The following is a 12,581-nucleotide window of genomic DNA, read 5'->3' on the forward strand; positions in this document are numbered from 1 at the left end:
CAGGCTTTGGTAGACATCTACTGTGGAAAATTTCTACTGTGGAAAATTTCAAGCCAAAGAGTTAAAGTTTGGCAGGTTTATATAAGAAGGTCTTATAATAGAGTGTTGGGCAATTTTAATTGTAGAAATCCCTCCTAACTCTGCCAATAAAGTATTAATGCACACTGCATCAAAATTAGCTTTCAGTTAATAGTTACACAGAATTTACATCAGTATAACTAAAAGCAGAAATTGACCCTCCAAATATGATAGAGTACTCTGTGATTTTGTTAGGCTTTTAGAGCAGGGAATGTCATTTATTACATATTTGGACAGAGCCCAGCAAAATAGAGCCTAATTTGGTTGTGGCCTTTAAGCATGACTGCTATATAAATGTTATAATAATAATAATAATAATAAAGTGTTACAGAATTGTAAACTATTATTTTCTCCTTAGCATGTGGTGAAGAGAACTACATGTTTGGAAAGAACTGTGTTTTCTGTTTTGGCTTTTTCCTATCGCAAATTACTAATTTACAGGAACCTTTGAAGTTGGAAATTTATAGTTGCAGTTCTCCACTGTTTAAAGGCATGAACAGTTTAGCTTTGTAAAATACTAATTCTCAGATTTCTCTCCGAAATCTAACAAGGGAAGAAGATACTGATGACTGGAGATTTTTTGCAAAGAATAAATTGATAAAAGACTCTTGGCAAAAGCACACAGTGTCTTAAAGCATCTTGACTTGTTCAATTTGTATTTTTCAAACCATTTAAACTACAGTGAAGTAAATTGCTCCTTGTCATTGACAAGAAGTGGTGGTTCCAAAATAAACCTAGACTGTTGATCTAAGAATAAAGCTCCTAGCATTTTCTATTACTCTAATAAAAGGTAATATTTTTGGTAAAATGTGAAGGTGTCTCTATTTTCATTGGCTAACTGTAAGCACTATATATTTTTTTTAATGACCCCTTCAATGAATTTATTTAACATGGTTTACCAATATTTCCAAACTCAGCATGGAAAAGCCATCAGAATGGCACTAGGTCACGGGCCCTGAATGAAGCCATCAGCAGGGATTAATAAACTGTGACAGCTGCCCAATAGCTTTCATTCTATTAAAAAATCATATTGCAATTCAAAATGTGGCATAATCTTTGTTGGAATCAGCCCAGCTAACATGGCAAAAATCAGAACAGAGAATAGATGACAGTAGTCACTGTTACAAAAAAAAATCCAGTTTGGAGTAGTAAATCTTAACGACAGCAACACTCAAAGAGATAATGGAAATTGTTTAAATACAATAACTTTTCATTGTTTTCTAAAAACCTGCATAAAAATTATCATATTTTTGTGGAAATAGGAACATGATATTACTTTTTTCTAGCGCAAATCCTGTAAATTAATGATTAAAATATTTTTGATCTTCTCTAAGATCTGTACAGATTTTCCTTTACAACTGAGAAACACTCTCTTACTATTCTTAATCTAAAACTTATTTTCAGAACCTTGTCTGAAATTATTGATGAAAAATCAAAATTCACATGTTCAGACAAATACAGTAGCACTAGGCTTATCTATTGCAACACTGAGTTTTCATACTTCTGTTACACAAGAGAGTTTATCAGACTGCATACCAAAGTTCTTTAAAGCTACACAGTTATGCAAGTATAACAATATTAAGGATGATCAAAGGGGATGGAGCACCTCTCTTGTGAAGATGGGTTGAGGGAGTTGGGGTTGCTCAGCCTGGAGAAGAGAAGGCTCCAGGAGACCTTAAAGAGGCCTTCCAGGAGCACAGTGACAGGACAAGGGGGAATGGCTTTAAACTACAAGAGGGGAAAGTTAGATTAGATGTAAGGCAGAAATTATTTACTCAGATGGTGGCGAGGCCCTGGAACAGCTTGCCCAGAAAACCTGTGGATGCCCCATCCCTGTGGGTATTTCAAGGCCAGGCTGGATGGGGATTTGGGCAACCTGGTCTACTGGGAGGTGTCCCTGCCCATGGCCAGGGTTGGAGTTGAGTGATCTTTAAGGTCCCTTCCAACCCAAACCATTCTGTGATTCTATGATTCTGTAATAGTTGAAGTCAAAATAGATTGGTCACTGGGAAATAAGAACATTTAGAAAACCCTTTTAGTAAGGCTTCCCCCCCCCCCCCCCCCCTTTTTTTTTCTTCCTTTTTTCCTATATGCTTGGAATTCACGTAGTGTCTGAAAGAATAGACTTATCTTCTAACAATTTAACAGAAATCAGGCTCTAGAGCTATGACTTACATTTTCAGAGTCCACAACAGACCCAGAGTTGTAACAAACATTTTTGGAAGAGTGCCATAAAATTTAATAATGATTAAACTAACAAGAGTTTTTTACAGAAATCACTCAGAAAATAAATATAGTGAATGTAATAGGCTTTTTTCAATCCAGGATACAAAATTTTATAGCAAGCATAAATATTAAATTTATATATATATAAAATAATTGTTAAATAAATTCGGTAGAGCAGTTACATTAGGATACTATTGTATCCTGAATTAACCTCTCTTTATTTGAACACTTATAGCTGCTCATAAGGACTTTAATTTTTTAATTCTTTTTTCCTGTAGTTTCCAAACAGTAAAATACTTATTCAAACAATACATTATTTGTACTCACCCCCTTCTCAATGCTCCCTGTTTGGCAAAGAGTACCTTCAGCTGCTGGAATACTGTTGGTAACACAACGGTTACTTTTGCTGAGGCACCAGAGCTCTCTACACACTTCCTAGGAAAGAAGGCAGAAGCAAGTTGATCAGAGTAACAGCCTAAAATTGCTTCCAATGCTCATACACATATATAGAGAAATTTGTTTTGAACATACTATAAGTGCTGGGCTGGAGTCTAGATGTTTGTAAAACATGCTGGAGCAACTTCAAAGCCAGCATATTCTACTTAAGAATGTTCTGCCACGTAAATTCAGGAAGGATCAAATTGTAGACTACAAAAATGTGTTTTTCTACACCTGCTATGCAAGCATTGTTTTGTGCTGGTTTTCTGATTACTGTTTGATATATTTTAGTATTGTTGTAAAATTAATCTGTTGTAAAGGATGTGCTGTAGTATCTCCATCATTAACATTATCTGCCTCAAAAATTCATGGTAAAAGGATACTGTTAACTTCGAAATATGAATCAGCAAGATTTGTTTCCTTCAGGTTAAACCAAAAGGTTTCGGAGCTTAGACTACCTGCAATCCTCTTCTGTAACACATGCTAAAACAGTGCACTTGTATGTACATATTAAAATATTTCCTTAAAACATTTTAGATTTGTGGCATTTTATAAATGATTTAGCCTATCATAATTCCCTCCATTGTCAGCATTAAAAAGGTTTTCAAGTTTCCTACAAGTTTTCTCATTTGTTTTTGTGCATTTACTAATTTAAATTAAGTCAAAATCTGTTGACATTAGAGATTCAGTATTAAAAATATCTAGGGTTGAAATTCATAATGAGAGGTGTGATCCACTTCAGTTGTCCTTGGCTTAGACTATATATGCAGAATGGAATTAGAAATAATTTGTTTTTATGGTAACTGCCCTGCATGATAATCTTTGTTGTATTATTTTGAGATCTGTGTGAGACTTCACAACCTGCTTTCTATTAAATACTTTCTGTTTTAAAGTAGTTTTGAAAATTTGAAAGATAATTCTCAAATCTTTAAATAACCGTATGATAGGCATTTTATTAAATGTCTGCTTGAAATCATATCCAAAAATAATTCTTGTATAGATTCTATGACTGAATCTTGGTACAAAGAGGAAAAAGGAAAAGACAGTATGAGCAAGTTAAAGTTATTAGCTACCCCCCACACCCTTGCAAATTAAGTGTTTATCTGAGGAAATGAATGCGTATCTGGCATCTAGGCATCTTTTCTATGCACTTCAACTAGACAACTGTTATGTTATTCCCTAAGATTCAGCTTCTTGCATGAAACTTATGATGAATAGAAATGCTTCTTTCTAAATTCTACTGAATATAGAAATGGACTTACACATTATTACCTAGTAACTGCAGTAAGTTCAACAGTACAAATTTTTACTGAATAATACAAAATTATTTACCAAGTTTAAAAACAGCTGGTGCCATTCAGGACAGATATATGCTCTGTATTTAGTTTCACGATTGGTAGAAGCAAGCCATCTTTTTAAAAATCTATAAAAAACATACCATCTTGGCATGGTCTGAAATGATGAGGAATAAGTAGTGTTGATTTGTGGAGTTTCCACTCAACATTTGACAATTTGGCCTAAGCTATTTAGTTATATTAAATGATGTAACAATTCCTGTTTGGTGGGTGGCTCTATGAAAACTCAAGAGAACGGATACTTGTGAGTCTTTTTTAGGAGAAATACACAGGTAAATGGATACCTGCTACAAAAGTAAGAACTACCTTACTTTCCAAATCAGAATTTATTTTTCATTAAAGAAATGAAAACAGTAGAAATATTTACTTACATAAATCTCTGAATAAAACACTTGCTTTTGCTACTCGGTAAGATTTTCAGATTAAGATATGCATCCACAGGTACATATGGTTTAAAAGATCAAATAGAACAGGGAAAGCACAGAAGATATCACAAAGACTTTTGATAACTCTCTTATAAATTTTATAACTATGAGTTTATTTTTAAAATTCAACACTACATCAAAACCACATCTTCAATCAAGAATCTCAACTTCAATCCAGTATGGATTTCAAAGTGAAAACCTAAAACAAGTTCCTTTCAGACACAATATGAGGTGCTTCTTTCATACAACTGCCTTACTTACTTTCGTGCCTCATTTACTTGCTTGTCTGTTTCATGTATGACTTACATTGTCAGACTGTAAATAGAAGTGTCAGACAGTGATGATCCTACTTAAGATCCTACGTTTATTTTACATCAGATCAAATTCAAATGTTTAAATTAATATCTGTGTTACTTTTGCAAAGATTGGACCAATGTTTGGAAAATCAAAAATTCAAGTGCATTAGGAAATGAAGATTTCAACCAATCTAATACAGACAGAAGAAAAAGTAAAATCTCTGTAACACTCTGGATTTTGAACACATTTACATTTCAGAGTGATTTGAATCCAGAATTCTGGTTTGTGCTTCAGATTTTACTTGCAGAATTTCACTTCTGATATCCTTATACAAATGCACCATCTATATGTTAACACAGAGGGGGATGAAATAATTAAAACATGTATTTCATTGCCAGGCTAACATACTCACAAAGGACAGCATTTAACAATTTCTCCCAGACATTATAATTCCAAGCAAATAATCAGCTGAACTGTATGAACTAATGGATACAGCTATTTTAGTTATTCATCATTTACAGAATAATTTTAAGCAAGTTAGCTCATCTCCCTACTCCATGACAAATGAGAAAAAAATATTTTCCTTCTTCCAAAATTGTTTTGGGAGATAAGATGAAAAAAAACTATCAAAACTAGATACTATTACTGACATAGCCTATTTGTCCTTCTTCAGACCTTAATTTTAGTACCAATTTTTCTCAGTAAACATCTGATGACAAAATGAAAGTAATCCTGTATAACACTATTAGTACTTAAGCTAAAACCTCTATTCAAATCAGAAAAGAGTTCTGTCCAAGGACAGACATACGATATCCCAAGATCAACAGAAAACTTATGGAAAACTACGCAAAATGCAGACTACTTGTAAACTAATATAACACAATGTAACAATTTGTAGAAATATTCTATAATAAAAAAAAAAAAAAGAAATTAAAGAATGTGTTTCTGTAATTTCTTCTAAAAGAAGTTTTATAATTTCTTTTAGGAGAAATTACTCGTTTATTTACCATTTATATACTGATGATTTAATTTCCCCTAGTGTATTTTGTTTAAAAGAAATAGTAGAATTTGAAGTATATCTTCTATCACCTTCTATCCCCTCTTCTATAACTATCATCTATTTGAAGTATATCTTCTATCTTGTATGTAAAATAACATTGTCATTTGAAAACAAGATAGCTAAACTAAAATAGCAAAATTCACCTGTGCTATTATTCTATTAAATGGAAGTGGAATTATGCCATCTATTACTATGGCTATGTCTTCTTTATTTTCAGGTGATTTCAGGCACTTGAGAGAGATTCTTATTAAGGTGCACAAAGCTTTCTGTTCACCATACCAACCCTATACCTGGTACTACCTCAGTTTCATAATTATTCATTTGAATTATTTCCTTACTGTCCTATTCGTAATATCTCTAAGCATCTCTCTGGTTTTTAATAAACCAGGCTGAAAAACATATGAGAAACTGCCCTAACTGCCCTGGAAAAGTCAGGCTCAAAATCACCAGTAGAAAGTCTACTGCTTTTCCTCACACACTAACATGCACACACACACACACACACACACACACACACACAACACAACATAAGGTGACCCACTAATAGGTTAGCGTTTTCTTTGTTGGTGGACATAGGATGAGGTTAACATACCTTTTGTCAACATTAAATTTGTATGAATAATTTACTGAAGCTAAGAAAAAGAAGCATAATCTGAAAATTAATCAATGATCTCAAAGTCAGTCTTCAAGTGTGTGGATTTAATAACTATTAATTTATAAAGGAAACAAGGGAAAGTGTTTTAGAAGTCCAGGAAACATAAACTGAAGCTGAGGCCTTTCACAAGATCAAGACAAGATAGATGACAACCTGTAACGGTGTATCTTAGGGCTCCATGACTTCAGTTTGGAATTCGGATGCTTGTATTTGCAGTAAATTAAACAAAGCTGAACCCATCTAGAGAAAAAAAACAGCAAATCAAATTATCTTCCTTTTGCCTAAGTGTTATCAATGATGGAGCCTCTTTCTGTTGTGTCATGCAGAGTTACATATAGGCATTTCAAATTATGTAAAATCTAAGCAACCTATAATATATAATAAGAATAAATAGTAACAATACAGCACAATGAAAACTCAGTTGGATGAGTGAAGGTCAACTTGCTGTACTGCTCTGTTCTTAATATTTAACACTAATGAAAGCCTCCAACAAAAGTTAGCAGTTTGGCCCATAATGTTTAAAAAAAAAAGATGGGAAATACATTCACAATGCATATTAAACTACGATAATTTGGGGGGTTTCAAATTCACAATGCATATTCAACTCAATAAGCTAGGGTTTCATTTTTTTTCCATAAAGTTTAAAAGCGCTAATCAGGATTTTATGTTATGTCAGCATGTTTCATCTATAATATGCTGCACCTCTTGATGAGCATTTGCTAAAATAGAGCATAAAAATAATTTGCTTGAATTGCAATTTACAATTCAGATCTGAAAAGCGTCAGCCTAGAGTATCTCCAGCCTCACTGCTGAAATTCTGATGGCAACACACTTAAAACTAGAAGGCTGATTGTAATTATGGGTGAATTTTGTAATGTTCAACAACAAGTTTAGTTCAGATAAGCACCCAAAAGTTACCATTTTAGTGCTCTCCTACCAAATGCTCATTAAGTGGTGCAGCATGTTACAAATCAAAACATGCTGAAATAATGTGAAATAAAAACTGTAACTTAAGTCATACATTTGCATTATGTAACCAGCATACATTCCTCAATATTGGGTGCTTATGTGAACCTTATGGAAACTACAGAAGCCTCACAAGGTCAGAGACCTCTAAGTAGCATCTTCCCTTTCAAACCCATGAAAACTATTCCATCTTTATCTAAACCACACTACAGAATCTGGAATCTTGTCATTGCTTCTGCTATCCACTGAAGCACTACTCCTGCTTTGATCACTGGCTTCTGCTTGTCATTTTTAAGCAGCTTTCATAAGATCCATACATGCCTGTGCTACGTCTGTGTCTCTTGTGATAGAGAGAAAAAGAAAAAAATGAAGAAGAGGGAGAGAATAAGATAGAGGGTGTGGAGGCAAGACAGTCAAAGGAAAGAAGAAAGAGGGACTGCATCATGGTGATAGTACTCTGGGAACTTTTAAAGAAACAAAAAAGATGTAAAACCACCTTAGGATTCATAAAGAGGAAAACTTATGGGATTTCCATTGGTTACACACATCACAATGTCAAAAAAAAAAAAAAGAGGGAACAAAATTCACTTTAAGAATAAAGCTGAAAGTATTTCACATGTTATTAATTACAGCACGATCCTCTAAGTCCTTACACAAGAAAAGCTCAAATTTTTGATCATGCTAAATGCAAAAGACCTCAACAACAGTGATGAGAGGTTTTGCACTTGGCAGACAAGACCTTATAAAATAAAGAATAATGGAGAAGTTGATAAAAAAGACAAGAGTATTGCAGCAGGACTGTCAGTTCCTCTCTTCACCTACACATATTTAAACAGAATCACAGAATGGCCAAGGTTGGAAGGGACCTCTGAAGATCATCTAATCCAACTGCCCCGGTCTGAGCAGGATCATCTAGAGCACATTGTGCAGGATGGCATCCAGGTGGGTTTTGAGAATCTCCAAAGAAGGAGACTCCACAAGCTCTCTGGGCAACCTGTTCCAGTGCTCTGTGACCCTCACAGTACAGAAATGCCCCCTCATATTCAGCCGGAACCTCCTGCACTTCAGTTTGTGCCCATTGCCTCTCCTCCTGTCACAGGGCACAACTGAAAAGAGACCAGCACCATCCTCTCAACACCCTCCCCTCAGATATTTATATACATTGATGAGATCTTCCCTCAGTCTTCTCTTTTCCAGATTAAATAGGCCCAGCTCTCTCAGCCTGTCCTCATATGACAGGTGCTCTAGCTCCATGCCCATTGTGCTGTGCAGCGCAGAGCTGGACACAGCACTCCAGGTGTGGCCTCACCAGGGCTGAGTAGAGGGGGAAGATCACCTCCCTTGACCTGTTGGCAACACTTTTCCGAATGCAGCCCAGGATCCTGTTGGCCTTCTTAGCCCCAAGGTCACAGTGCTGGCTCATGGTCAGCCTGCTGTCCACCAGGATTCCCAGGTCCCTTTCTGCAGAGCTGCTCTCCAGCAGGTCAGCCCCCAGACTCTGCTGGTGCTTGGGGTTATTCCTCCCAGGGTTCAGGACCCTGCACTTGCCCATGCTGAACTTCATGAGTTGCCTCTTGGCCCAGTCCTCTAGCCTGTTAAGTTCCCTCTGAATGGCAGCACAGCCCTCTGGGGTATCAGCCAACCCTCTGAGCTTAGTGTCGTTAGCAAACTTGCTGAGGGTGCACTCCATTCCATCGTCAAGGTTGTTGATGAATAAATTGAACAACACTGGACCCAGTACTGGTCCCTGGGGAACACCACCAGCTACACGCCTCCAGCTGGACTCTGCACCTCTAAGCACAACGCTCTAAGCTCTGTTGTCCAGCCAATTGCCAATCCATCTCACCATCCACTCATCTAGGCCACGCAAAACAGGAATTTGTGATGTAAATCAATATGACTTAACTACTTATGCATTGCTAGCAAGCACACTGTATAAAGTGACTTAGCCATGGTATGAAGTCAAGGGGGGAAAAAGAGCACTTTTCAGTGAGTTAGCATTATGTACAAATTGAATTGAATGCACAATACTTGTCATAGCATCAATGAGGAAAGAGAAGGGACCTGGTAGTCTAGTGTAAAGATACACCAGTGGCTTCTCTGCCTTTGCTTTTTGGAAAAAGCAAATAAATAAGTAAGTAAATAGATAAATAAATAAAAGGGTTTTTACCTACCTACAAGAGCTCTAAGTCAAGCTAAATACCTCTTTATTTAGGTGGAGTAAATCATATCAGTGTTTCATGAAAACAGTGACAGTTTAATTCACTAACATTAAAATTTACAAGGGCCAACTGTAATTTAGGCTAGAAGAAATACTGCAGAACTGCTCTGTATAGAAGTTTGTTTACTTTCCTGCATTTGTCAGCTGACCAGAGAGGCAAGTTAGCTCTTTTGCTCATTCATAATACAGTTACACTATTCTGTCTCTGAACTGGCATGTAGGAAACTACAAAGCAGTGAAGGTATAGTGACTGCATATCCTTTATTTCTGTGGTACATACTTTCCAAGCAACTTTCTATTAATGGTCATTAGCTTTATGAACACTCTTCATAACTCATTAAAAATAAATCAAGGGGATCACTTGAAGCCAGAAGGAGGACTCTTAATTTTGAGAATGTATCCTCATTCTTCCTGTTTATAAGCAATAAGTTCATAGCTTGAACTTATCTGTCCTTCAAAACGCAGCAACAAAATGTGAATAAAAACTGGTACCTGAATTTTAAGTTACTTTAGTTGGGACACTAACTGGAGAATTTCATTGCAAACATAAGACCATGAAAAAGAAGAGAGCTGCATGTCATCAGCTAGAATATATAACCTGATGTCTTAAACTCTAGTGTGAAATACAAATAGATTGGCCCTCCTGATCTGAGTGAAGCCATGTGCTCAAAGAAGGAACGTAGCATTTGTCCTGTTACACCTCTACTCCAAACACTTAGACACCAATGAAGGTGAAAAAGCATAAAATGTAAAAAAAAAAAAAAAAAAAAAAAAAAAAAAAGAATTCTTAACAAGAATTGTAGGCAGTCTCTCTGAAATTCATGCTAGCAGCCAACAGCTTCACAGATCATAAAATACACCACAACAATATCAACCATATGCATAAAGTATTAACTGCAATTAAAATGTCTGAGGTTTTAGTCCCTGTCCTAAAAACATGGGGACCAGCTCTAAAGCAAAGCATTATTTTGAACCACAAAATCCGTAAGTTACAGTCAGGCATATTCCAGGCATTATTTAAACTCACAAAACAGAAACTCAAAGTCAAGACTGGAATTCCTTCCTGAGTTAACCCAGAAACAGGCAACTCTTATTAGGCAGATGTTCAAAGGTGAATAAGGTAAGGAGTCAACAAAAGATGTTCTCCTCACACTCACCTGAGTAAACAAATTGAGTAAGTTTCTGAACTATCAGGGGAACTGGAACACAAGCAGAGAAGAACTGAGCCATCTTGACAGTAATGAGAGAAAAATCCAGCTACATAAATGAACAGGAACTGGTATTGTTCCTAACAACTGTGATAATTTCTGACTATGCTCTATCTAACAAGATACTTGAAAACATGTATGCCTGTAGAAAATGGTATGCATCAGCATTATATGGTGAAATTTCTATCATTACAATTTGTTTTACTCGAAGTCATAAGTTTAACACTCTATCTGAAATTGTAGCTTAAAAATGAAGTATTTTAAGTATCTTGTGAGATTGCCTCTTAGTTCTTTATTAAAAGTATTTATTTTTTCAATTAAATTATCTAAATTGCTCCTGTATCATAGATTTGTGGAAAGTATAAAGAACAGTAAAAAATGTGACATTAGAAAAGATCACTGTCTATTTGCAAACAGTTAATCACTGATATGCTAAAACAGCACTTTGAATTCTTGCCACACAATGTGCTGAAGAACATAAGGAAATCTGACTAACAACTGCACTGCTTTTGCTGGAACAGTTTTGCTCATAAGTGACTAAAACAGATGGTTTCATTAGATCTAGTAATAACACTAATATCAGTATAACTACCTAAGAGATGCCTTTAAAGGCAAAACTCCTTGTCAGTAAACACACACACACAGAAAATACGGGTCTTGCAGACCCTTTAGCAGTGAGTTCTCATGGCCTAAACATTCAAATACCTCTCCAGGTATTAACTTCAAGTTCCTAAGTGAGAGAGAAAGCTTTAAGTACTTAAATATACAAAATTCTTGGCAGGATTAGGACCTAATTTATGACCAAAAGTAACAAGCATTTGAAATACACATAGAGAGGGACTAGATGAGGAAATATGGGAGAACAAGCAATGAATACCGTTGATCATCAAAGCTGATTGGTTGAAAGAGGTAATTTTTCTAGAGGCTTATAAGACATTAGGACAGAATTTCAAAGCAGAAAGACCATCACTATTTTCTAAGTCATGTTACAAACACCATCTTAACACTAGTATCAGAGTCCAAAGGAGACTTACTTTTTTTTTTTTTTTTGCTTTGACTTGAGAGTTCAATAGTTTCTCTTGTCATGTCTTGCCATCACAAATCAATAAAGAACATGAGCAAGAGAAAATGGCAAGAAATTTTCTCTGAGATTTCCCTTTGTTTTAGAATGTATTTATTTATGGGTCGTTAAATCCCATACTGTACATCATGCTGTACCCCCTCCTTTTTTACCAGACAGTTCAAATAGAGAGGATTGACTGCCAGACAGAAGTTAATACACAAATCAGATTCATTGTTAATTAGTGATTTTTATTATGTTTTTCAGTTCATGGTTGCACACTTGTTAGAATGAGATCAATGAACTATTTACAGCATTTTAGTGTAGACATCATATCAAACAGGAACACTCAGACTACTGTCTGTTTACTTTTGATAATGAAAGAGTAGAATATAATATTTAGCTTAACTTTTCCTGGTATTTCAATCTAGTTCCACTACTCAGTTCTACAAACCCATTCTTACAAGAAAAGTCTTTCTTCTGTATTTTCCATCTGCATTTCACTTACAAAGACTATTTCTTTCCCTCCAATGTTATCACTTGAAATCTGTATGATCATCATGATGGGATTTCCAAAGTATTATGACCATGG

The 12,581-nt window shown here is 35.4% G+C and overlaps 1 protein-coding gene across 8 annotated transcripts in view; it reads right to left on the reverse strand.

The window, feature by feature from the left end:
- The window catches only part of ADAMTS6 (ADAM metallopeptidase with thrombospondin type 1 motif 6), a 153,501-nt gene that overhangs the window by 58,621 nt on the left and 82,299 nt on the right, over positions 1–12,581 (reverse strand). For all 8 annotated transcript variants that reach the window (XM_068666451.1, XM_068666455.1, XM_068666453.1 and 5 more), the window contains one exon: positions 2,632–2,739. In XM_068666451.1, the coding sequence (XP_068522552.1) occupies positions 2,632–2,739 (108 nt within the window). The remainder of the gene's footprint in view (positions 1–2,631; positions 2,740–12,581) is intronic.

The sequence above is a fragment of the Anas acuta genome, chromosome Z (genome assembly GCF_963932015.1).
Source record: "Anas acuta chromosome Z, bAnaAcu1.1, whole genome shotgun sequence".
Lineage (NCBI taxonomy): Eukaryota > Metazoa > Chordata > Aves > Anseriformes > Anatidae > Anas > Anas acuta.